Source organism: Ochlerotatus camptorhynchus, unplaced genomic scaffold (genome assembly GCF_037179485.1).
Source record: "Ochlerotatus camptorhynchus isolate MF236.1 unplaced genomic scaffold, CSIRO-AGI_Acam_v1.1 ptg000196l, whole genome shotgun sequence".
NCBI lineage: Eukaryota > Metazoa > Arthropoda > Insecta > Diptera > Culicidae > Ochlerotatus > Ochlerotatus camptorhynchus.
The window spans coordinates 1,700,248-1,727,689 of NW_027040686.1; the positions used below are offsets into that span (position 1 = coordinate 1,700,248).

Sequence of the window (27,442 nt, forward strand, 5' to 3'; positions counted from 1 at the left end):
CAGCCATCCGTTTAATACTTATCAGGAACAAGCAACATCACCGTAGCTACCTCGAAGCCGCTACAATCTGACCGCCACAGCATGCTATTAAAGCTGATAAAGTCTGGAACGCGCAAAAATTGGTCAACTTCAAATTGGTGTATTTCTGTTAAAAATGCAAGAAACAAAACCTGCAATGCTGCATTTGGAAGTTGAGTGCTATGATGAGTTTTCACCGTTGGCTCTCCATTTTTTAAAATGACGTCCAAGCAAGAGGAGGAACATATCAGCGGATTTCAAGCAGCTTCCGGGACAGGAGTTTTATACCTCATCAGGAAGAGGGAAGGTGGCTGAAATTTTCAAAACCATCAAACTATCGAAGTTTCCGAAAAAATATCTCATCTGGCAGGCCATATGCACGTGTGGTCTAAAAAGCGGCATTTTCATTACTACGGGAACCACCAATCAAGAGATCTACGTCCAGGAGTGCCTGGAAAAGCGGCTGCTAACATTCCTAAAGGAACATAATAGACATGTGCTGTTCTGGCCGGACTTGGCGAGCTGCCACAATGGGAAAAAGGCAATCGAGTGGTACGATGCGAACAACGTGGCTATGGTACCCAAAGACCACAACCCTCCCAACAGACCAGAACTCCGCCCTATCGAACGGTATTGGGCCTTGGTCAAACGGAATCTCAAAAAACTAATAAATCCATGGAAAATCAGCAGCAGTTTAAATCTAACTGGCGTTCGGCGGCAAATAAGGTCGATGAGACCACTGTGCAAAATTTAATGGAAGGGGTTAAGCGGAAAGCACGGCAATTTAGATTTGGCAAACCAAATGAATAAACGAACATTTTTTCCTTTAAATATATGAATTGTACTACCAAAAGAAAAATAAGAAGATTTTTGTGATATGAATTTTGACTGAAAGAAACGTTTTTTTTTGTCGACCAATTTTTGCGCGTTCCAGTCTTTAATCTGACGCCAAATGTCAATGTTTCTTGGGAATATTATGAGTTTGGTATGCGACTAGGACACTGCGTTCTCAACTTATGTTGTCCCATTTTCCTGGGTGCACCCAACATTTCAAGGCATACTTGCAAGATTATGTTGCATTTTTCATCAAAGATTGTAACCTTGCGAAAAAAAAAATACAAGATAATGCCAAGGAAGTCATGTGCTTAATGCAAAAAACTGATTGCAATAATTGAAATATTTGGTGTGCTTTTTCGGCGTGTTGCATTTTTCGCAACATTTTCTACTTTTGGATGTAAAAACCACAGACAAACAGACATAACACATTGATTATTTCTCACTGTAAAACATCGTCGCTAAAACATTACCGCCATCTGTTGAGTACACTGTGGTGGGCATTACGCTGAACAGATGGCGGTAGTGTTTAAACGTCAAACGCAAGGGAATTGACTATGCGTGCCACAAGTGGCGGTACTACCAACTACGATACTTTTAAATTGTCCGTTAAATGCTTGTTCGATGAACAACTTGCGAGTGTTATGTCTGTTTGTCTGTGTAAAAACTATTATCTTAAAAAGGACTGGTAATCCGTGATTCAAAAGTTCAAATGTTCCGTGTTTGTAGGATCTTAAGGTCAGTCCAAAATACTCTTTAGTGAGCGCTAACAGCATTTCTTTTTGGGAAATAGAGTTAGTCAAAATTGTTTCGAATTCAAAGATCATCAAGAAAAAACATACTATAGGGGAAATGGCTCTAATGTAGGCCTATGGATCTAAGATTGGGCCCATCGCTAAAAATCTGCTATTTATCAGTTTTATCTAGATAAACGCGTCATTGGGACGGTTCTAATGGATATTTTTGGTCGCTATTGCAAATTTAGTCGAATTAGGGGCATTTAAGCCGAAATTACATTCATTTCCCCTATATGGAACACTGTATATAAAAAAAAATACTCACTTAATATATACCTACCAAATAATCATAATTAAAATAAGATTATAAATAGGTTAAACACGCCTATAGTGGAGGTACGTTAGTGCAATGTGTTCTTATAGCGGCTTATGAAGTCTTCATAAGACGCTATAGGAACACATTATACTAACGTACCTCTACTTTTGGTATGTTTACCCTACATAAGCTCTATAGAATAGCCATCTTCGATTGCTAACAGATTCCTAAACGAGTGTGAATTCCTTCAAGCAAGTACTGCTGACCGTAGACTCGGAACTGGCAGCAATAGAACAAAACTGGCGAGAGACAGAAATAATAGGAAAAACGTTCTTTTCTGAGTGCGAATCTGATTGAATGCGTAGTTAATAGGCTTTCTAAGCTTCTTGTACGAGCGATTTACATGCACTAAAATCAGTGTTCTTTGAAGCACATTTATTGAAATCTTTCCATGCCAACCAATGCATGCATTTGTATATTCTGCTCCATTATTCCATCATGATGGATTTTCTAGACTGCACCCACCGCCAACAGCTAGGTGACACTATGCCTTTACTGACTAGGCCATCTGAGTCTCATGGTATATGGTCCCATGGTGCACCGAGCTCAAAAATTTAGAATGCAATGTTTAATCAAAATTCAACTTCAACATTCTGAAATCATAATTTAATTATGTTGCTATGATTAAATCCCAATTCTCACGAAAGTATCAATAGATCCTTATAATTACTTAACTTCTCGATTACTGTACGTTATGCAAGTCTTCCTATCATCGTGCAAGTGCATGATTAGTTTGTAGTAAATGTTTTACTCTAGCAGAAGGTACTCGGGTGAGCTTGGTGCTATGACAGCCTTTTGCAGGTTTAAAAATAGACTAAGAACACCGACATGTCTTCCTGGAAGAATCCAGTTTTCTAACATGATCATTATTTTTCTTTTCACCGGTTAACGAAAGCCGTAAAACACGCACAACACCAAATGTCAACAACATGTAAGTCGCTTACGCTAATGAGTAGTATTTCGGAAACGAGGTGCACAACTCAGATCATAACGACAGCAAATATTTGAACTGGAAGCAAACCAACAAGCTAGCCCGGTTAAAAAAAGTACCGCAACGATCTTGCTTAAAACATACGTCGTTCGTCCGTCCCACCCTCATTCAACTAACTCACAACTCAATCGTGAGACGACGCATTCTCGTAAATTAGACGACCGGTTCAGTTGGTCCAATTGGCGTTGAATAGTTTTACTTACGTGACAAGCAGGTGTGCTTTCGAAACTGCAGAAATCCAGCCTCGCAGTGACAGTGACCCTCCTCGCAAATACTGTTAGCCACACGCATGGCACACTGATCCGACAGGATGCATTCGCTTTCGAGCAGCTGGGCTATTGTGGGTGAGAAAGAAATGCATGACTGCCGTCAATTAAAACTGTTTACCGATGGGAGCGTAAAATCCTCTTTATTGGTTTCAAGTGCCTCTAAATAGGACTAATGGACTTCTAATGACTTACATGGTAAACACTTGGTATCGTTTAGTCGCACGTAGAACGGAGAACACTCGCAAAAACCTTCCAGGGTGCAGTAGCTGCCGCGCATGCTGTCCGAACAGTCCATATCATGCTGACAAGGGGCACCCAGCTGAGCACTGCTAGCGGCGTGACTGCCTGCTATCATCACCTGGAAAGAAGAGTTGGAGAGAATTAGAGAAAATCTTTTAGTAGGTGTTGCATGGATGGAACACTTCTTCATAAGAACGGCATTTGAATCAATTAAACCTATCGAACTAGAAGATCGATTGTAACAGAAATTAAACAATTTAAATCATTAAAAATAATTTCTCTATTTTTTTGAAAATTCTTATGAATAAAAATTCAGTCTGGTTAATTTTCCCTAGTTTTAAAATTCATAATTCATGAACCAAGCATCGTTAAAGATTGATATGACAATTATCTCAGCAACCCATAAAAAAAAATTAGACGAAAATTGCACCGTGACAAGCAAAATCAGGGAAAACCAATATCTGTCTGTGTAATGAAAATTGTCTAATGGTTTTTTCACGCTTCAATGTTTCCTATCTTTCACTGGGGAAAATTTCAGAGTGGTGTCTCTTACCGGTTTCGAGACATGTCCGAAAACCAATGAAAGATAGGAAATGTTCAAGCTATGCCTACGTTGTTTATCCCAAAAGTTACTAAATCTTTACTAACATTTAGAGAGCTGGAGGGAGTAGTGATCAGTGCTGTCATGGTAAATTTGGAACTGGTACCTCACTGATTTTTTTCATATTGAAGGAGGCTCCATAATTGTATGTTTGTTCCCAAAATGTGGTTCCCTCTAATTAAAACTAGAGTACGTATTCTTGTCTGCTATCAACTAGCCATAAAATTTAAATAGGGGAAATGGATGTTATGTCGGCCTAAATGTCCCTAATTTAGCCCCTACACATAAATTCAGCAATCGAATTAATTTTCAATAACGACCAAAAATATTCATTAGTACCGTCCCAATGACGCGTTCATCTAGATAAAATTGATCAATAGCAGATTTTTAGCGATGGGCCCAATAGATCGATAGGCCAACATGAGAGCCATTTTCCCTATATTAAATATTTTTAATATGGGCTTTCCAGTCCTTCGGCTTGGCGTTATGTACCGTCTTTCGATCAACTGACAAATCTTAACGATTTTAAAATTAAACAAGCCATGATGACGATCTCATCCCTGGACCGGAACGTTGACGACGATAAAACTGTTATCAACACTTTTTCTTGAAGTCAGACAAACAGAAACACAATGACTCATTCTTAAGATATTTGAGCTTCCCTAAATGTCAAAACTTTTCTGAAGTTTTAGGTGCTTCCTTAAAGTAATTGGAATTGCCAATAAGATGTCTGAACTTAAATAATGTTCAAAGAACTTCTTAAAAGCTCCCGCAATTTTACTGAAAATGTATAATTGAACAGCCTTGAAGTTCTTTGATCTATCTGGAAGCTCCCGAATTTTTCCTGATGTTTTCGAAACTTAAAAATTTCGTAACTTCCTTGAAGTTCCTTAAATTTTCAAAAATAATCTTGAATTTTCTTTTATGATCCCTAATTTGTCATGTCTTTCTCGGAACTTCTCTTGCGTTCCAAAGTTTATTTTTTTGTCTGATATTCATGAAATTTCCTTTAAGACCCTGAAAATTTTCAGAAATTTTTGGAACATTCATGAAATTCTCAAAATATTCCACAGTCATTCGGAATTTCTTGAAAGTTCCTGCAAACTTCTCATCTTCTTCGAAATACTCGGAACATTCCTGAAAATAACGAAACTGCTTAAAAATCTTTGAACTTTGCTAAAGATCCCGGAGCTTTGCTAAAGTTTTCGAAAATTGATTTTTTGTAAAGTTGCTACAATTTCCTTAAAATTCAGTGAACTGCCCGGATATTATCTTGCGATTCTCCTGAAGCTATTTGCTCTGCCTTGCAATAGGTGTAACTGTCCTAAACATCTTTAAACTTCCCTGAACGTCTCTGGACTTCTGTGAAGTTCCCAAAATAGTTTTCTAAAATGTTCAGCACTGTGCTTGCCTGAAAATCCTGCAACTTCTTCAAGTTTCTCAAAATGTTGCAGACATTCATGGTGCTGGTATGTTTTTTCTTTAAATTATTTCACATCACAATTTAACACATTTTATAGCGGTGCCGGTGGTGTAGTGGTAAGCGTGATTGCCTCTCACCCCAAAAGGCCTGGGTTCAATCCCAGTGGCGCTACTGGAATTTTTCTGAGGCCTAAAATCTCTGATCTCTGAGGAAAGTAAAGCTGTTGGTCCCCAGTTCATGAGCTAATGGGCGATCAGCAGGGTTCAGGTGTGGGAGCTGCCTTCCTGGCGTCGGTAGCATTGGTGCTTAGCACGAAAAACAAGATCGACGGAAAATAAATCAAGGAAAAAAATGGGAAAAAAGGTACATTTTATGTCATTTGAAACATGTCCGGGGTGAAATTTGAACTTGTGACCTTTAGCGTGAGATGCATGGATATTAACCACTGCCTGAATCCTCAATCCTGAATTTGTCGAAACTAACCTCCACAGATCTTTAAGCTCACCCGAAAGTCTGGACGTACCTGAATTTATTGTTTTTGCCCATAAAATCTCTGAGCTTCCTTGATAATCTCTAGACCTATCTTCCCTGAGGATCTTGGAACTTATTTAAAATTGCCACAAGCTCTCTGGAGAAGTTTTCTTGAATATCCTTGAAGTTCTCTGGATACCCCTGCATTTCCAAAAACTTCTTAAAAGTTCCTGCTTTTTCCGTGAAGCTTATGGAACTACCATTAAATTCTCGAAGCTTCCCTGAAGTGCCCGAAATTTTACAAAAGTTTTCTTACTATCCCTTGAAACCAAGAGGTAATTCACTCAGCACATTGTGCCGAAATTAGATTCTTCATAGCTTGGGCACATCCATCAGCACTTCTTCGGCACAATCTCTTAGACATTCGATTGTTGTAAATAAAATGGGAGCACTGCTGGACAACTGCCATTGAAGTTGTTCACAACATTACGTGCTGTTTGACTGACTGATAAACTCAGACCAGAAGTTCAATTATAGATCTAAATACGAAATGTAGTTTCTAGAGTGGGCTCAAGAGAAAGAGGCAGTTAATTAGACCCCTTTAATACCTTTAATTCAAATAATGCTGCAACTCACACAAAACAAATTACAAAAGTCTATTCATCATCATCTAAAGTCAGTCTCTAACAATGTTCCTCACCGGTTCCAACTCTTTCCAGTCGCTGAACACAAAACACCAAAATTTCGCACACCCGCCACTTCCCGCGTCATCTTCAATCCGATTTATCCTGGCGATTTCAAACCAAAACAAATTTAAATTTTACATTTGAAGCAATTTCTAGAGCTTCTTGAAGGATCGATTTTTTTCCTGAATTTAATGAAACTGACCTAAAGTATTCGAAATTTGCCTGTAGTTCTCCCGATGTTTCTGATAATAATGGAACTCCCCTAAATTCTCATAACTCTTCGAAGTTACGTAACTTCCCATATGATTTGAGTTGTTACATTCAACAAGGCAGGAGTAACCGTCAACAATGCTGATGATTGTACAGCACGCAACAACCACCCTACTGCTTTCTCTCTGAGAAGTTGGTCATGACGTGAGGAGCAACACAATAGTTGGGTAAAGACGAATTGCATTATAACACACCATCGCGACTGGAAATGCTTTCGGCAACGTGGGGCTTTAGGCAGTGATGAAAATTCGTTAGAACTATTCCACAGCCGCAGACAGTATATGAGCGAATCAGACGCGCACTTTTTTGCCTGTAGATTCGAAGACGTACCACAAATCTCCTCGTACATCGTACGACTTAGGCAAAGAAGTGTGCGTTTGACTTGTACTGTCGCATTAATGGCCCTTCGCTCATTTTCAACTTCTATTCAATTTTCATACTGCCGTAGTCTAACGGAACTATCTACCTACCCACTTATAAGACCATTCTCTAGCTAATAAACATAAAGTAACATAAAAACACTTTGAATGAATAAATGTTGAGTTTTGAGTTGAGAGTTGTTGAAGTTTTGGGAGTGCGCTTTTGTGCCCTACCGGAACCGGTGCCAAGTAGCCTAAATCTCCAAATTTGTAGAAACCTTGGCCACAGTTTGCTATTCTAGGAACATTCAGCTTTCATTTGAGGCCAATAAATTTAAAATCAGTTCAAAATTGACTTTTAGGGCCAGTTGTAGCCTGGGTCTTTTTTGACCCGCTAATGAACAATGTGTTAGGTTTTTATTTTCTAATTCATTAGGAAGGTTAAGGGCGCGGATTAAAACAACACAGTTTGTTTTTTCGTCAGTTCGGAAATTTTTTGCCGCGATTTGCACAGCCATTTACTGAGATCTCAGCAAACATGACGTTTGTTTGCTGAGATTCAGCAAAGAATTCTGTGAGGCTCAGCAATCAATCGTAACTCTTGTTGAGATCTCAGTAAAACAGATTGCCAAGCACTCGGCTGTGCAAATATCGGCAAAACAAATAATTGTCATTATTGAGTTAGGTACACGTGCAACGCAATTTTGCTACTATGTGCGCTCAGTTATATATGGGCGTCCAAATATTCTAATAATCATTTTGATGTTCAGATTTGATTAGAGAATATTTGAAATTGAGAATTGATAAAAAAAAGGCAAATTTGTTTTCGTATTAACCATTAGCAACCAGCATGACAGTTCTGGTTGTGATTAAAGCACATGGGTTGAAAATAATGCAACATTGTGGAACACTTATGTTAATGGTCCATGAAAGGACATTTCTATATGGACACCAGCATCAAGACAAATGGTTTGATAAATCATGATTACTCGATAGCTTATATTGCAACGAATAATGGCACCAACAGACGACTCGATGAGATTGCACCCATTTTTGAACACCATCTGTATAAAACATTGTACCAATTCCTTGCTAACGGGACAGTCACCTTTACCACGCCTTATTTTTTGCATCTACACACGTGAACCCTGCATCCAGCAAGTAGCATCTCCTGGGACACCCAGTCCCAGGGAAGAGTATACTTCTGCCGTATGAGCCATTCAATCGCTTAATCGGCCCCCGTTTACGATCCACACGCGAGCACAAATTAGGCCGACAGGCTAGCATTCCGTTCCAGATTTATGCTCGCATTATTTCAGCTATCAGCATTCACATTTCCCGCACGACGACTGCTGCTGCTGCTGCCACCGCCACACCACACTGCTTCTGATGAGTTTTGTGGGTATCGAGCTTAATAAGGCAAACCACTTTTACTCTTCTGGTGGCATTTCTTCCTTCTCCATTTTCCAGCTGATTCATTACCTTCCTACTCCGGGAGTTCAACAATGTTATCCAGCCAGCCAAGCTAGTTTCCAGACCCATAGTTGCTCCCACCGCGGTATCACTTTCTTCCCGTCCATCCGGTTGAAGTGGCATGGGGTGCAGATTTTTCTTTCGCACAACTATTTGCTTTTTTATCCCGAGTGAAAAAAGAGAAAACAGGTCGTTTCCAATAATGTGCGCGGAACCGATGTTGGTTTTCGACTGAAGTTGTCCCCAAGGGGTCTCCCGATTCGTTCGTTGACTCATTGCACGTCAAATTAGGCGCATGTCGTGAGGCAATTGTGCGCGCGAGCACGCTTCACCAGCCTTCCGCCAGCGGGGTTCGCGGCGGCAGCGGCGTCGTTGCTCAGTATCAAGCGCATGTGGCGATGAAAGTCACCCATACCCAACTCGAGAGAGACCACTGCACTGAGAGCTGCAGACCATCGATAATGCGCAGATATCCAGCAGCTATTGAATTTTTATAGTCGCTCATTAAATTCATTACAAGCACGGTTCTAATGGCGCACATTACAACCGCGCTGGATCAGGTTTCGTTGTGCTTTCTCGGAGTGCACTTTCTTCCAGTACCTACCAGCTGGGTTGAACTGAGTTTCGTTTCATTTTTTCCAAATGCACCCTAACACGATTAGCGTTGAACACCGGCGTGCGGCAGCGAAATGAAGGTCATGCTGTCTCACGAATGTTAGCCGACACTCACTGCTGCTCGATGTAATGCGGCTTTCGGTATCTATGTATCGTGGAATCCCACTGACATCACTACCTGTAACTAATGCCTGACTCGGCTGGTGGTGGCATTGTGGATGGCAAAAACAGAAAATAAAAACATACTAAGAACTAAGGAGATCGACACATGATGTCTGCTTTATTAAGACACGATTTTGCGCGACGATAATAGACTTTCGGAGGCACTTATTTGCGGTGTTGCCACTGCTAGGAAAGTGAACGTTTGGACTGCCGTAACGAATCGTGATGGCGGTTGATTTAATCTAATCATAAGTAGTACTTTTCTGAGCCTTGGTTTGATTGTAAAAAGGGCAGCGAATTAATCTAGTGTCCGTGAGTACTAATGGAATACTTTTCTAGAAAATGAATGCCAATCCGGGACTAATGTAATCCTAACTACATTGAAATATTGCTAGAAGACCAAATGATGGGGAGACTTCGGGGATTTTCAATTTTTAAGGGTTTTTACAACGAAAAGTATAAAGATCGAATTTCCATTGAACGAATTCAAAACCCGTTATCCAAACTGCTGGATACGGGTAACCAGTGTTGGAAAAATATCAAAAAATCAAATCTCAGCAATGAACAAGATCACGCTTGATTTTCGTAGCCAAAACTCAACAAGCAAACAACTGCCGTTGATATTGCAAGCTGCGATTTAGAATATCAAGCTAACAAAACTCACCAGCAGTAAATCTCACCAAACTGTGGTAAGATTGAGTTCCATGATTTTTGATTTACACCCGAACGCAACCGAAACTTCCATAACGGCTGGCAGCAGTCGCTTCGTGTCTGCCATCAGTGCAGAAAAAAAATGAGATAGCATTATTATACCTTCTCCTTTTAAGAAAACGAGATGCAACGGAATGATTTTTTGCGTCACCTTCAACATTACACGTTGTGAATAGTCTCAAAATATCAAAGGAGCTGGTTTAATCAATATCAAGCATGACATTTTTCTCCAACATCACGCGTGATATTGAGAGCGTATGAGTGCGGAAAAATTTCAATTTGCTAAAGATTATGCCATCAGTGCGGGTAACCAAAGGATTCTGGAGCTTTGACACGCTCTAAGGGGGGAATGTAAGATTCTATGACAAGCAATGCATTAGGTATCGGAAAATCGTAGATTAGATTTTTCCTCAATTTCGCTTGCAATAATTAATGCACGGCCCCCTTTAGGCAAACATGATCCAGGATCATGAAGCTTGTCGGATTGTAGGCATTCAGTACCGACGGTAGAGGAATTGGGGCAAAACAGGTCTTAACGATGTCAGCGATCAAAGAACACTTTCAGAAAATATTAGTCTAATGTTGTTATGTTACGAAAAATATACAAAATTGGAGCAAAGAATTTTCCATCGCCTATCAGACCTTGGACATTTTTACACAGGCGTAGTGCTGTTTTAGCCACCGCAAACGTCGGAATTTCGAGAGAAGTCCATTGGGGAAATTAATATTCTATGTTTCTTAATCTGCACGGTAACATTCTGATATTACAAAGAAATGGATGAGATTTTGACAAAAATCACTGTGACAGAGTTTTCTCTGTAAAAATCGAGTGGGATCTATTGTTGAACATTACATTTGCCAGCCTTCACAAGCTTCTGAGCGAAAAATTCAGCACAATTTTTCCTACACTCTGAAAAATCTTCACGTCCGATTTACGTGAAATATTACGTAACTGATCATTATTTAGTCAACCTCAAATGTTACGTGATGTTAGTAGCTCTGACGTGCAATACAGTTCATGTTCACTAACATTATTGGTAAAATCGACCGTAAGCTGAGTGTGTCTGGGTTAGTTAGTGTAATCTTTCACTAATTAACTTTTATTAATTAAAACCTACTTACAAATTCTGGGGGTGTGTGTGTAAGGGCCTGTCGGCTACGAGTGCGATCGGATGATCACTAATATTGCTGCACGTCGGCGGCGTCGGCGTCACTTGCGATGGACGCAGGGGACTGCTGGATGAGTGCGATGAAGGGCACGGTTGCCACGGACAGTGGTATCAGTGCAGGATGGCACGAGGTTCTGTCGCTGCGAACTCCTCGCGGTACCAGGTTTCCTACCAAGGTTGAACGTCAGCTCTTTGGCACGTATAGCCGGTCGATCGAGCACTACCTGGCCCAGTGCGTTCTCGGGCTGATTTCCCAGACCGTGGCCTGATTCAGGCTTTACACCCGGCTTTGAAGTAAAACTCAATGGGTCCTGAGGGCACGTGGGAAATAGGAAAAGGGTCCGATGAAGGTTATGCTACCTGAGTCCGTTTTATATTTGCCTTCCTGATTCTACGGTTTCAAAGGATTAGGCAGCTTTGTTTTTCCATCCGTATTCGACTGTTCACTATTTATTAAACTTTGTTCTTCAATTTGGTGAACTTGTTCTCTCAAAGGTTGGCGTGGAAAAGAACTAGTGCTATTCTTCGGACCGGTAGCAGACCATATATTTCCCTTTTCCCAAAATGTCCCTCTCCTTCTTGATCCATTAGTCCCATTCAAAATTTCCCTTCTCCTCCATGATCCGGGTGGTGGGTGTTGTTTTCTGTATGCTAAGTGTAGGTGTATAACAGTTGGTGTGTTTCTGTATTTAATTCGACCGTTCATACTGGAGTTTATGTAATTCAGTTCCCTAATTCCTATATGTTTTATGTATATGAATGAGCCATTAGTGCTCTACTATTTATTCACTGTTTAGTTTTAGTAACAATATGAATAATAATATCATTAATTCTAAGCAATCATTACTGATTATAAACTATCATGGTTCTCAGCCATGAGCGCACCGAACAGCAGTATACTAGTGGATTGCTGTCTCGTTCGGTTGAGTGCAGATTTAATGTACACGTGCATCCATCCCGCGTGATAAATAGAGACACGCTTTCAATCAGATCGTAGGTGCCTGGTACATTTCGAGACGTATTATTTCGCGTTTCTTTTTTGTTCCTACGTGTCTCATTCGTGTCACGTGTGCTGTGTCTCATGAGCTAAGCTCGGCGAGCTCCAGGGAGATCGGCAGCGTACCTACGTCCTGCGTGCATGCTAAAAGTGGCTGGTTGGTGATAAAGAAAACAACGGAGAACTGTTGATCGAGTAGTTCTGTCACACTCTAGTGTTGCTGGTACAGCTGATTGATTTGAACCAGATGGTAAATATTCAGTTTTTGAGGGTTGAGAGATTGTGGTTTTATAGAAGTATTTCAAGCGGAAGATGAGTTAAACGATTACAAATCAATTACCGGCGGGGTTATTTGTTACCGATCCATGCGCATGGAGTTTTCATGGTTCATGATTTTGCTCGACCAAGTTCAAAAATGATTTAAAATCAGCTCCTGATCATTCTCACAAAATTTGATCACATTAGGATGTGAGCTCATACTGCACTTGGCCCTTTGAAGTTTATGTGGAAATTGAAAAATTGAACGTTAGGATAATTAGTTATTAATTGATTAGGAAGATGATGTTCTTCTGGCATGCTCCATTTACTACTCAGCAGACAACGTTGGAATAATAGGAAAAACAATCCAGGCTATTATGTCATAAGGGCAAGATGCAGTGTTGCCTTGAAAACAGCCGATTAGTCCTACCAGAAAGTTATCAACTTAGAAATAAATTAATAACTAATTTTCTAGACATTAAATTAAAAAGTGGTATCGAACAAAGTTGTAGCTGGGAAAATTTCACGTAAGGAGAGGGGACCTTATGGGCAAATATTGCGTAAATCATTATGGTGTAGTGCTAAAACTATGAGTGCTCGCTTTTTATAGCACTGCTATCGCTCTGCTCGAGCTTTTTCCATAGGGCAAAGTACCCAAACGGTAACACATCATATTTTCAAAAATCTTAAAACCACCACCATGGATGGTATGTCCTCGAACAGTTCCAGTCAGAGGCGAGGTCGGATGTGTCGTGACCGAACCGAAGTTTCCAGCCTCGGTCACGGCTACACGAATCCGCGATGCAGCTTTCTCGGCTGATATTCCTGCTGCTGCTGCTGCTTCTGTTGCTACTCTTCCGTTATCCGTTCCAAATTTGTCACAAGAATCCTCAACGAGCTTAAGTAGCCCGTATTTATACCCTTCGTATTTTTCATCCGTTCCCCCATTGGCTGCTAGCTGTGTCGGAGTTTCCCCTCACGACATTTCACGCCAACGAGATTTTATTCAAATTGATGAGTTGCCCTGATTTTTCCATGCTGGGTGGTCAGAATGATTGTACGCAGTCTGGTGCGAAATGATGTACCTACTTCTTCGAAAAGGCATTAGGATGTGCGCTGACAATTCGATTTACGAGAATCCATGGCGAGACTTGGTGGATTGTATTGTGGCAACATCAATAACAAATGATGACACAAGCGCACTGCGCAGGCGCAGAAAAAGTTCAGTGTTACCAGTAGCGTTAGAGATCAGAAAAAAATGTAGCCATAGGTGCCACATAGTGCCTATGACTGTGCCCAGGAGTGCTGGTTTTTAGGTCATTGCCATAGCAATAACATATTATCATTTGGACAAGTACAAGCAATGTTAGAGCAATAGAGGCGTTTTATTTTTAGTCTTCTATAGCTATTTCCATACAGATTTCAAATCATTGGCACGACCTCTAAACCTTCATCAATCTTTGCCCATTTTTGCACAGGTTCATATAATAGGGCTATGAATCGAACTGGCGGGTGGCCTATCTGAAATTCATCTCTGTTTTCAAAATGAAGTACCCTAAGCTGCATTGATCGATTAACAAGGAACAAGGTACACTTTTGCAGCTGAGTGATTAAAAAACAGAATCGATCAATACGGGTAGGACATTTTGAAATGTTTATTTGGAAATCTCGATTGATTATACAATAGGTCATATGTCGGAGAAAGCTCGCCTAGATGGTACAGATGCATTACGATCATAGAGGTAACTCTAAGACTAGAAGGTCCCGAAGAAACGTGCTCAACTTTTTGGCTTAGCTCTGGTACTATCTTCGGTCCCAAGCTAATCGATGCACCCCTCATAGCGAATCAAAACAAATATAGTGTAGTACTAGAATTTCGGCTATAATGCGGAATGTTAATCGACTTGCTTGGGACCAATAGGCTAGTCAAGTAGTGAGCCAATTTAAAATTGTTAGTTTCGTATTGATTGTTGCTACGATGTCGTAATCAAACTGCCGGGTTAGAGCGAACAAATTTCTAACGATTGATAATGTTTTATGCAGGTGAATTAGATTGTGTGGCTGGTTATTGGTCACAGACAGAAAGACGTGTTGAATCCAATTTTTAAACCTTAGTTACTGACTACACAGCGAAAAATTCTGAATTTTACTTGTAATTATGCGTGGTAAAATTATATTTCAATTCACGTAAACCAGCAACTTGCAAGATATGTTGCTTACAAAGATGGTAAGTTGCATGCAATATAAGGAATATATCATGAAGTTTCTCAGAATTTTACACAATTTATAATGTATGTGCATATATGTGCATCATATTGAACAGACATTTTACAGTACTTTTTCAAACTGGGTAAGTAACAAAAGTACTCACCTAATTTAGATCACCGAAGTCGGTAGGAATTTACCGGGTTTTTGAACAGCAGAACAACTCGGTATAATTTTGAAATGACCGTTACACGTGAGACATCAAGAAAATTTATAAATTTTATTTTTCATCAATAAATGGGGTAAACTGAACAACTTCTGTACAAGTTTGGGATACATTTTTTAATAATTGGATTTTTCACTGATTTTTAAACTTTTACCGAACAGTTCTGTAGTTCAAAATTTACCGAACGACGGAGGTCTGGATTAGTGTGTAATATGACTCTAATGGAGATTTGAAGGGTGTTTAGTTAAGTTTTGCTGTTTTATTTAGCATTCCGCTAACAACCCAATTTCATTACTTTATTATGATGGCTACCAAGCCTTTGGGGATTTTCCTTATTAGAGATTTGTATAGATTTTTCTCCTTTAGCTTACTTAAATCTTTGGTTTTTATTAGTTAGGTAGGTTCCGATTCAACACATTGTAGTTTCATTTTTATACCTATGATCTTGACTTTTTTACCTAAGGGATGAGTACTTAAGGGGGTTAGATTTTGATAAGTTCTTTAGTGGGAATGACACTGATGAAGACTGCACATTGTAGTCGAAATACGTATCTGTCATGGATACCAAAATTAATTAAGTGGAATTAAATGGAAGATAAACCCTTTTGCTGTTTTATTTAGCATTCCGCTAACAACCCAATTTCATTACTTTATGGGTGTTTAGTTGTTCGAACATTTTGCAGAAGGATTATCCCCGAAAATATGACCTAACCCATTATTGTTGTCTGCAAGGAGGGGGGGGGGGGTGTCAAAAAATCAACAAACCAATTTATCCTCGTAAATATCGCTCTAATCGAGATTTGATGTGTTTAGGTGGTCGAAATCTGTGAACCCGGATTTTCCCCAAAATTTGACCAATCCTTTTTTTTTTTGAATGGGGGGGTTACAAATCTTAAGTCCGATTTATATCCGTAAACACGGCTCTAATCGAGATTTGATAGACGCAATGCATGGTAGAAATGTTTATACCCGGATTGTCCCCGAAAATACGACCTAACCCACTGGCTGGAGGGGTTAAAAATTTTAAAACCCATTTATCTCCGTAAACATTACTCTAATCAAGAGTTTGGGTGTGTTTATATTTTCGAAAATTTAGTTTTGAGTTGTGTTTAGGTGTTTAAAATTTTTGAGCAGGCTTTGTTCCGAAAATTTGTTCACTTTTCTCATAGTAATTCCCATATACATTTCAAAGGGCCCGTGCAGTGTGAGATCGCAACCAAATGAGCTGAAATTTTAGTAACATTTTCAGGAGATTCGGGAATTGTTTTTCCTCAATAGGTTTTCGTCAATCTTATTTTCCGTACTGAGTACCAATGCTACCGACGCCAGGGAGGCAGCTCCCACACATGGACCCTACCTATCGACTCATCAACTCTCAGACTGGAGACCAACGGCTTTACATCCCTTCCGAAGTAGAATCGAATGAGCTTGGTGGAACAAAATCGAAATTATTAACCACCCCACATGCCCCTATTGTAGATAAAGAAGACAATCTTCACTGCATCGATGACCAGCTCCTTACAGCTATTATATTAAATTTACTACTTTGTGACAAGCAGTTTTTTCAAGACTTATATTTAGGTTGTAGACTAGACTAGATTAGACTAGGCTGTAATTTAAGTTTTAAAATTTGATTATGTTCAAGATGTATTTCTCTGATATTTTATTTTTTTTTAAGTAGCAGAATGATAAATACACCATAACCCATAACCCAGTAGTGGGAGTACAGTGAAACTAAAGAATTCCAGGTGGATTTTAAAGAGAATAATAAAAATAGGTTATTATGACTAGAATTCCAAACTAGTTATAGGATATATATGTATTTCTAAATAAATTAAAGGAAGAACTTCAGTATAGTCTAATGTGATTTTCAAAATAGTTCTGATTAAAATTCCAGGACAATTATGAGGAGTATTCGATGGTAGTATTTTCGAGAAAGATTCAAAACAAATTTCGCTTAGGGTATAGTTAGGTGATGGTACAGCTCAGAGACGCCCCCGGAACGGGTGGTTTGAGAGGAGTGCCAGCGAGTGACAGAGGAGAAGAACGTCGCCAGAAGCCGGATGTTGGTGTCTGGTACCCGTCAGAACAGAGAGCGGTACAGGGTAGCAAGGTCAGCCGAAAAAGGAACCCATCGCAGGAAAAAAAAAGGCAGTACGAGCAACGCGTTATTTCTGAGGCGCAAGAAAGTATGGAGCAGAATGATATGCGAAGGTTTTACGCAACTGTCAATGGCGTGAGGAGTAAGACAGCGCCGTCTCCCGCCATGTGCTATGACCATGAAGGTAATCTGCTGACAGATAAAACGATGGTGGCTGCCAGGTGGAAGGAGTACTTCGAAACGTTGCTGAACGGAGAGAACGAGAGAGCATCTACAAACAGAACACACATCGACGACGATGGTCAAGCTGTGGAACCACCAACGCTAGAAGAGGTGAAAAAGGCGATACGAGAGCTGAAAAACAGTAAGGCTGCTGGGAATGACGAGCTCCTGGCCGAACTTCTCAAACACGGAAGTGAGCAGCTGCACCAGATGATCCACCGTATACTGCTCAAGATATGGAAGGAGGAAGAATTGCCCACTAGTTGGTTGGATGGTCTCGTTTGTCCCCTCTACAAACAGGGACACAGACTAGAGTGCGCCAATTACAGAGGAATCACGCTTCTGAATTCGGCGTACAAAATATTATCACGTGTTCTGTTCAACAGATTGAGACCGCTTGAGGAATCCTTCGTCGGCGAATACCAGGCTGGTTTTCGTGAGGGTCGATCAACGACGGATCAAATGTTTACCCTGCGTCAAACCCTTGAGAAGTTCCGGGAATACAACTTGCAGACTCATCATCTGTTCATAGATTTCAAGGCAGCGTACGATTCAGTAAAGAGAAACGAGCTATGGCAGATAATGCAAGAAAACGGTTTTCCGACGAAACTAATTAGGCTGATTCGTGCAACGCTGGATGGTTCGAAATCATGTGTACGGGTTGCAGACGAGATTTCGGCCTCGTTCGTGACCTTAGATGGGTTGAAGCAGGGAGATGCTCTTTCGAACTTGCTATTCAACATCGCCTTCGAAGGAGTGATTAGGAGAGCTGGCGTGCAGAGGAAGGGTACCATCATCACAAAGTCGCACATGCTCCTTGGTTTTGCGGACGACATCGACATCATCGGAATCGATCGTAGAGCAGTGGAAGAGGCGTTCGCGCCTTTTAGGAGGGAGACAGCGAGGATTGGTCTCACGATAAATTCTACCAAAACGAAGTACATGGTCGCCGGTAGAAAGCGTGGGAGCAATAGTGGTGTTGGTAGTGAAGTGGTGCTAGATGGCGAAAAATTTGAAGTTGTGGACGAATTTGTTTATCTTGGTACTTTAGTGACGTGCGATAATGATGTTACCCGCGAGGTGAAAAGGCGTATCGCAGCCGCGAACAGGGCTTTCTACGGGTTGCGTAGCCAGCTGAAGTCCCACAGCTTGCGTACGAAAACGAAATTCGCGCTGTACAAGACGTTGATTCTGCCGGCAGCGCTTTATGGCCAAGTATATACCCTTTGTGGCCAAGTTGTACCAAGTATATAACGGCATGGATATTGTGAAGTTTATAAAACATGGCAGGCTACAGTGGGCTGGGCATGTGGCACGAATGCCGGAAGAGCGTCAAGCGAAGTCAATATTCAGCAGGGAACCCGGAAGAGGACGTCGGCTTCGGGGTAGGCCACGCACGCGTTGGCTTTGTGCAGTTGAGGGGACATTAGGTCCTTGAACGTCCAAGGCGACTGGAAGCGATTGGCTCAGGACCGAGACCAATGGAGACGGTTACATCGTTCGGCGCAGATTTGAATTCAACGAGTCGTCGCCCATCAGGTATTAGGTAGTTATTCCTATGGCATTTCTAGCCGAACTTTATGGAAAACGAGAAAATTTTATGAGAATTTAGTAGAGAATATCGGAAAAATTCCGGAATTAATTACAATATTTGATAGAAAATTCAAAATAATTTAAATATGCATTCCATTACATGCCTGTAGAAAATTCCTGCACCCATACCGGGAAATGTCAGATTCTATTACAGATTTGTGCAATGAAAAGTATGCAGATTTTGCACTGTATCGTGACATGAACAGATTCTGCAATGTGGTCGCCGGAAGGTTGTTAATAATTTTGTATTTTATGAGCTTATTTTTTCACCGGAGTTTGCTCCTCCAAATGCATTGCGTGTATCAAATATCTGCTGAAGGTTAAATACAAAAATATGCATTTTAGAAAAGTTTATTACAAGAACTGCCATTACATTTGTTGCATGAAACATATACAGGAGAAATTTGTTTTCCTTGTAAAGTATTGTGAAGAAAATGAAGGGAATATCAGAGTGATAGACAGTCTCCAGATGGAATTCATAGAGGAAAATCATAGATGGTTGTATGGAAAATCACGAATAAGAAAATACTAATATTTCGAGACTTTTGGTCATTTTTCAATTTTCATACTTAGAAGAATTTGTGATCCCAGTTTTTTTTATTCTGGAACATAAGATATTTTAATATTCATAAATACAGAAGTATGCCAGATGATTTAACGTTGCTATCAGGGCTCTACAATTTCGAAGCTCTAAAATGAACTCGTGTTTTGTTTCTCTCATACATACGTGTTCGACGCTTCATGTCTATAACGCCTAGCTAGACTATCAGCAAGAAACGAAAATAAAAAAGAAGGACGCTTGGAAGGAAAGGCTGGCTGTGGAACTTCTCGTCGTTGCTTTGCTCATCGCTTTCAATGTAAATAACGTCGATTTTCTAGTTAAACGAACTTCATTATGGCTTTCAATCCCCTTTCACGAACACTCTATCGCCGCTCTTTCAATTTGTTTAAAATGCGTTATGTCCCGTTTTCGATCATTTTTTTTTAGATAAATATATGGATGGAAGATAAATTAGAAATATGACGTGTAATCTTCAAGTGTTTTGACGTGAGAAATGCTTTAAATGTGTTATTTCATTTTCCGTCATATACGTCATGAAACCTCTGTTGATGTGTTTCATGAAAGAGAAAACTATCAAAGTCGAGCGCTCTTTCGCTCATCCATTTCGACGAAGCTTGAAAGGAAGACCAATGGAGCGACGGGAGAAAGAGAGACAAGCGATTGAACATTTGTTTGTGCACGCCGACTGAGGTTCTAGAATGCTGCGAAGCTGTTCGACTTTAACAGAAAAAGAAAGCCAGCAGTCTCTTCGTCGCATCGATTTGGTCGATTGAAGCTGATATTGTGACGCCCTGGTTGCTATACAGCAATGAATCCATTTTTTTTTTCTTTTAATAACTTCTTTTAGCTGTAATTCCAAATCCTTATCATTCATCTTCAAGATATATCTTTAAAGTATATTTTGATGCACTAAGACCATTGAAAAAGGGTATGGGTTTCGTAAAAGATTTCCTAAAAGGGGGCTGACAAAATCGGGTCATTACTGTATATAATTAAAACGAAACATTTTGGACCACCCTACCTGCTTTTTTTTTAATCACAATTAAAACTTTACTAACGTCGTGCACCGAAATCTGAACACTTTTAAAAGTAAATTATTAATGCATACTATGCTCATATTAGAACTAAAATTGTATGATCATTAATCCAAATTCATGAGACATACTTATGCATTGTAATATGATGTAATATTCAATTAAAGAAAAGCTTTTGTACGGAACGTACGCAAATCGGTGCAGAATGGTACCAGCTTTGATATAGAATAAGCTCTACATTTCATAGTATCAAAAATAATGCCTCAATTGGACCGACTAAAATGTGATCCTCTGATGATCGTCGAACTAAAACCATTGACTAGGTAAAAGTAAAGCCAAGTTCAGGGTAATGCTGAACTCCATTTGAATTTCTATTTCTGCCACACTGAACATTCTCAATCGGCAACAATCAATATCAACCTTTCAAATTCACGAGGTAATAACGGTTGCCTTTCCACATCGAAAGATCCTCATTTTGAGGTCAAACGCCTGTTTAAGAATTCCACCCACGAACACTCTGTATGAAGAACCGCTTATTAACAACCGAACACGTTTCATACGGTCACCTCGATTTCATCTGCAGAGTAACACCTCGTTCCTACGCGGAATAACACGTGCGTTGTGCTCAAACGATTCAAGTTTTTCAACTCGACTACCATCGAAAAGAAGTTTGAAAAAAAATCTCCAAAAGAAAGTGTTTCTTCCACCTGTGCTCACAATATGAATAATTTAGCATTTGGTTGCCACATGATGCGCCAAGCACCTAAATCACAGTGATTCGAATCTTCAATTCGTGGCTAATTTCTCGGATAATTAAATCCTGCTGAAAATGATTCGTAATTGAATTCATCGAAGTTGTGCATAGAAAGAAAGGCACAGACGAACAGAAAAAAAAAACAGTCCAACGCTCCCACAACCTGTTGCCCAAAAATCTCAATTCATTTCGCTTTTCCTAGCTTCCATTCATATGCCACACTCACAGACAAACACCATTGCATTTCATTGAATAAAATAGCCACCGAAAATTTAGGCGCCGGCCGGCGGCGATTGCCGATCTCATCCCATTATACTCGCCTTCGGAGCGTCGGATTTAACAAGAATTGCTATATCATCGCCGCGCCACACGGTCGTCTCAAAGAACGTTGGAGAGGAAACTCGCCGATTAGGTCGAGCTTTTGAAGATGGAAAGAAAGCAGGAAAAAAACCCACAGTGAAAGCCACTGCCGGTGTTTGTGTTGTGTAGGGTCTTTGTTACCTCTATCGTTGCTTGGGCGAAAAGGTTACCGGTGCTCACCCGCGCAGCCTGACTGACTGACTGGAAGGTTGAGAAAGCGAGAGTGGAACCTGACTCATTGGACTGCACCGAGCAAATTGGGCAAAGATGCTTCGGTTTCACACAATGGGAAATTTTCGAATTAAATTCCCGTGCTTACGTGAAAAACTTTCGCTATCTGGACGCCATTCATGTTAAATGGTGGGAAATAATGGTAGCCGTTGATGACCAGTGGGTGTGGGTGGCATGGTCCGACAAATGTTACATGCAGTTTTCTTCCCTACTACACCGGATGGGGGCAGACTTGTGTGTGAACTTGCAACCCCAACAACCGCGCCGGTGACGACCGCGCCGTGGCTACTATTTAGTATTATAAATAATAGTTAATGCACGCCGAAGGTTTTCCCCCATTCATTTGCTTTGGCTAAGGGTAAGTGGTAAAAGTCATGCTGTGTCGAAAACAATCAGTGAAAACGTTGCTAATAAAGCATTTTAAATGTATTGTTTTTCATACAATGAAATGTAAGGCAATTTAAGGTAAGGAAATTTTTCAAAAGGCGGCAGCTATAAGTTTTGTGAACCTAAGCGATGGTAATTTTACACTAGTTTTCCTTTTTGTTAAATATGCTTTGTTGTCGTACAGAGTAATATGTAACTAGCCATTCGGTACAGGGCAGTTTTGAACAGCAGCATCGTAAAAAAGATGCTCTTATTGCATGTCGGGTAAATCACAGCTGTGGAAGTGACGTAGCAAACATGTCAATTTCTTTGGATTCCCACATGACAACCACAATTGAAAATGGTTATACAATTACTTAAGGGAAAATTTTCGAAAAATCGATTTTATTTGTTATTGCATTTTTTGAAAGGCATAAGTGTCTACTATATTGTATTGAAAGGGTTTTTCGATCCGCGCACAAGAAAAGTTTCAACAGGCAATTGTTCAAAGCGGCGTCCCGGCACTAATATTCGATCAAAACTGTTGCCAAAACTTTAAACGCGTTTATCTCGAACCATGATTTTTCAAAAAACGGTTCAATTTAACGACTTCTACCTTGACCATTCGACAGAAAATCTTTTTCATTAGAGGATTGACCTGTAACCTACAATTTTTTTGTATTCACATTTTTTCCTGAAGCCTTAAAGAGAGAAAAAGGGGTGAAATTTTGCCAAATTTGAAGTTTTTTACCCGTTCTTAGGTCATTCCTCCAATAAATTTAGTTCACTTTAAAGCCTCATTGATCGTGTTGAGTTTCAGATTGATCCTGAGGTACCAGGCTGTACGCAGTTTGACTATTCCGGGCGTACACTACCTTAAAATTTGGAAATAAAGACGAAGTTCTAAGCTTTTTGAATTTCGAAACCGCGTCCTTCTATGTATTTTTTTTTTTTTCATTGGCCCACAAAAAATCCCAAACTTTGCTTACTTTTTGGCCATTTAAATTTTGGTTTGGACCTCACTCGGAGCGATGGATTCAGGCACAAATTTAGACAAATTTAAAGGCAAATAATTTGGAACACCAAAATTTTGTTGTTGATTCGATGTATGCTGAAGAACGCTTCTTATAAAGTCGATCAAAAAATGCAATGGGTCTCTAATAATTTTAATATGATGCAAAATGAGATAGAGAAGGATTGCAGTTTACGAACGATATTAGAAAAATGATTTATTTAGAATCAGAACTAATCGAGCTTAGATTATGGATAACTCGCTTGTCGGATACTATTAAGCAAAGTCAAAAGAATTTAATCAATATTCTACTGAGAAATAAATCAAATGTGTATGTGTTGCTAGAAATTATCGTACCAAAACAGGAAAAATGAGGTCAAATTACAAAGTGATATCGGGTTTCCCAGACAGTGTAACGGGGAAATATTGCCGTAAATATTCGGTGTAATAGAATACGACTTCAAAATAACCAATAAATTTTAAGTAATAATAAACCCTATTATTCCTTTGATTGAGAAATTAAGATACGAATCTTATAGAGGCACTGTTCCGCCAAGGGTGAAAGTTTTAACGCTTGTGAACATGGCTCACAACATTTTAATAATGAATAGTGAATTAGTAATGGGTTACGTGTTGACTTCAGATGAATTCTCAAAATGTTGAATTTTTTGAGAAAATTAATAATATAATATCAAGACCAACAATTGAAATGGCCTTAACTCCCTTTTGTAAACAAACCTTATAAGGCCATTTTCTCGCGAACCAAGGACCGCAAAGGCAAACCAACATAATGAACAGGTAGGGAAAATTCTCCTCTACCCGATTGTGGTTTAGGTTTGCAAAGGAAGGTTCCGGTTCGCGAGAAAATGGTCTTACAAGGTTTGTTTACAAAATGGAGTTAAGGCCATTTTAATTGTTGGTCTTGATATCAGAAAAACTCAAGAAAAATTGAGACAAAGCGAATATAATCTCATTTATAGTTAGTCATGTTATAAGAAAAATTCTTCAATTTGCGACACAAAAGTGTTAAGCGCAGTTCATACTGTTTGGATAGCAACATTAAAACCAAAAGTGTGGATGTATGTTGCACCCTTACATATAAAATTAAATACAACTCATGGTCCAAACATAATAAGCATAAATATCTTGGGAACAGGCAAGATCCAGATTGAACCAGGGACGAAAATATCCACAGAACAGGTGACGATTTCATACTTTGACGCAGAATATGGAAATACTGAATTGCTTATACAGGGTGTTTGGTTCCGGGTTTTACATATTTTCAGGGTAGATAGGGCTCCTAAAGTTATGAAAAAATCCCCATGACACATAGGGTCGGAAATGACTGCTAAGTGAGTTATTCAAAATTTTATGTTTTTTTGTATTGCCAACTTTGGTTAGCTATATTTTTTTAATATTAATGTGGTTTTCTGATTTCAACATACCAAATGAAAGATTAAAGCCTTAGCTATCAATGTTCTTTGGAAAAGAACTCGATTAAATTTAATTATCATACATAAAAATTGAAAAGTATGTTGAAAGTACCAAAAAAAACTGGTAAAATTTCATACATTTTAGTGTTTTTGAGTTGAAAATTTTCATTTCTGTTTATTTAGTTGTTCTACAAAACATTCTCCATGCAGTTCCCTAGATTAGTGTTTTTGGTAGTAACCTTATAGGCTTTATGGTTTCTTCGTAATTATTGATTTAAAACAGCCATAAAAACTTGTGACGTTTTCTTAAAATGCGCTATAGTCACCCTATTCGTTCGTCCGGTCGGCTGATGCAGTGGACTACGCACATGAAAATTTGGTAGAATGTTATTGTAAATGTTTAGCTACATTCTTAACTTTGGATTACCGCACATCTCCTGCGCCGAAAGAAAACATAACTGCGGAGATGTTTCGCTGTATCGAATATTGCTCAGTCTCAGCAGAAAACACAACGAGAGACACCGAATCGGCGAATTCTGCGAGCGGAAGGGAGAGAAGTAGGTAGTGAAAATAAGTCGATGTCCTTTTTATTTCATAGCACTCGCAGCTCAGCTGCGGTGCTGTTTCGATGGAGGAATGTGGAGCTCCGCTACTTCTGGATACACACTTAGATTTTTTTACAGGAGTTAGTATTTTTACTGGATTTTTGGATTACTGACTCGGTTAAAATTGAAATGACTGTTTACTGAATTATAAGTGGGGATGGGTGGCATTCACCAGCCCGAGAATACCCTCCACATGCTAGCCTCTTCATCAACCATACATCAGTACACACTTATCGAGTCAGTAATTTTTACCAAGTTTTTGAATTGCGGAACTCTTCGGTAAAATTTAAAAATCTGTGAAAAATTCAAAGTTGAGAAAATGTGTTACGAAAATTTACAGACTAACTTCTGTTAACCCCGTGTAATGATGAAAAATAAAATAACAGTCATTTGAATTTTAACCGAGTCAGTAATCCAAAAATCCAGTAAAAATACTCCTGTAAAAAAATCTAAGTGTGTATCCAAAAGTAGCGGAGCTCCACATTCCTACATCGAAACAGAACCGCAGCTGAGCTGCGAGTGCTATGAAATAAAAAGGACATCGACTTATTTCCACTACCTACTTCTCTCCCTTCCGCTCTCATAATTCGCCGATTCGGTGTCTCTCGTTGTGTTTTCTGCTGAGACTGAGCAATATTCGATACCGCGAAACATCTCCGCAGTTATGTTTTCTTTCCGCGCAGGAGATGTGCGGTAATCAAAAGTTAAGAATGTAGCTAAACATTTACAATAACATTCTACCAAATTTTCATGCGCGTAGTCCACTGCATCAGCCGACCGGACGAACGAATAGGGTGACTATAGCGCATTTTAAGAAAACGTCACAAGTTTTTATGGCTGTTTTAAATCAACAATTACGAAGAAACCATAAAGCCTACAAGGTTACTACCAAAGACACTAATCTAGGGAACTGCATGGAGAATGTTTTGTAGAACAACTAAATAAACAGAAATGAAAATTTTCAACTCAAAAACACTAAAATGTATGAAATTTTACCAGTTTTTTTGGTACTTTCAACATACTTTTCAATTTTTATGTATGATAATTAAATTTAATCGAGTTCTTTTCCAAAGAACATTGATAGCTAAGGCTTTAATCTTTCATTTGGTATGTTGAAATCAGAAAAACACATTAAGATTAAAAAAATATAGCTAACCAAAGTTGGCAATACAAAAAAAAAACATAAAATGTTGAATAACTCACTTAGCAGTCATTTCCGACCCTATGTTTCATGGGAATTTTTTCATAACTTTAGGAGCCCTATCTACCCTGAAAATATGTAAAAACCCGGAACCAAACACCCTGTATATCAACCAGAATTAAATTTTACTAATAACGAATTAGAACAATTCCAATATGACAAAATTCCAAAATTAAACGAAACAAATCGATTATACTCTTTCTTAGATAAAAAAAATCGCTTATATGAGATAGGTATCAATGCTGAAGAATTGAAGAACCAACGTACGGTCTTAGAAAATTTAATATATACTCCATTAGAAAACGCATGGTTCACCACACCAACCATTGCGGTTATATGTGGGGTAATTGGAACATTTTTCTATTGTTTTAAAGGATAAATCTCCTGTTGCGCGAGAAAATTTGAGTTTAGATCACAAAAATTGACAGTGAAGAAGGAAAAAGATCTGATGATCAATAGAAAAAAAAGAGATCGAAAACAAGACACTCATTCAAATGGAGGACATAAAAACCAATATCGCGTTACATAAACCTGCACAGACTATTGAACAGAAAGAATCAAATAAATCAAGCGTAACTATTCAAATAGACGTATCTAATTTTGTAAACAATCACTGCAATCGACGATTTGTCTTAACTGCTAACTTACCCACGCAAACAAACACCATCATCAGGTAGGGGAATCTTGTAACCACAAGAGCAGTTGCCACAAATCGTCGATTGAAGTGATTGTTTACGAAATCAGATACGTCGATTTGAATAGTTACGCTTAAAATAACATAGTATGGACAAAGAGAGTAAGAGCAGCTCCAAACACACAGATTGAAGATATAATTCACGAAAAGCAAAAATCAAGAAAAAAGATGCATAGAACAAAA

At 39.2% G+C, this 27,442-nt stretch overlaps 1 protein-coding gene across 1 annotated transcript in view; it reads right to left on the reverse strand.

The window, feature by feature from the left end:
* ImpE1 (Ecdysone-inducible gene E1) overlaps positions 1 to 27,442 on the reverse strand; it is a 186,044-nt gene that overhangs the window by 63,965 nt on the left and 94,637 nt on the right. Inside the window, exons 2-3 of the mRNA XM_065223750.1 lie at positions 3,418 to 3,583; positions 3,160 to 3,291 (exon numbers count right to left, since the gene is read on the reverse strand). Of these exons, the coding sequence (XP_065079822.1) occupies positions 3,160 to 3,291; positions 3,418 to 3,583 (298 nt within the window). The remainder of the gene's footprint in view (positions 1 to 3,159; positions 3,292 to 3,417; positions 3,584 to 27,442) is intronic.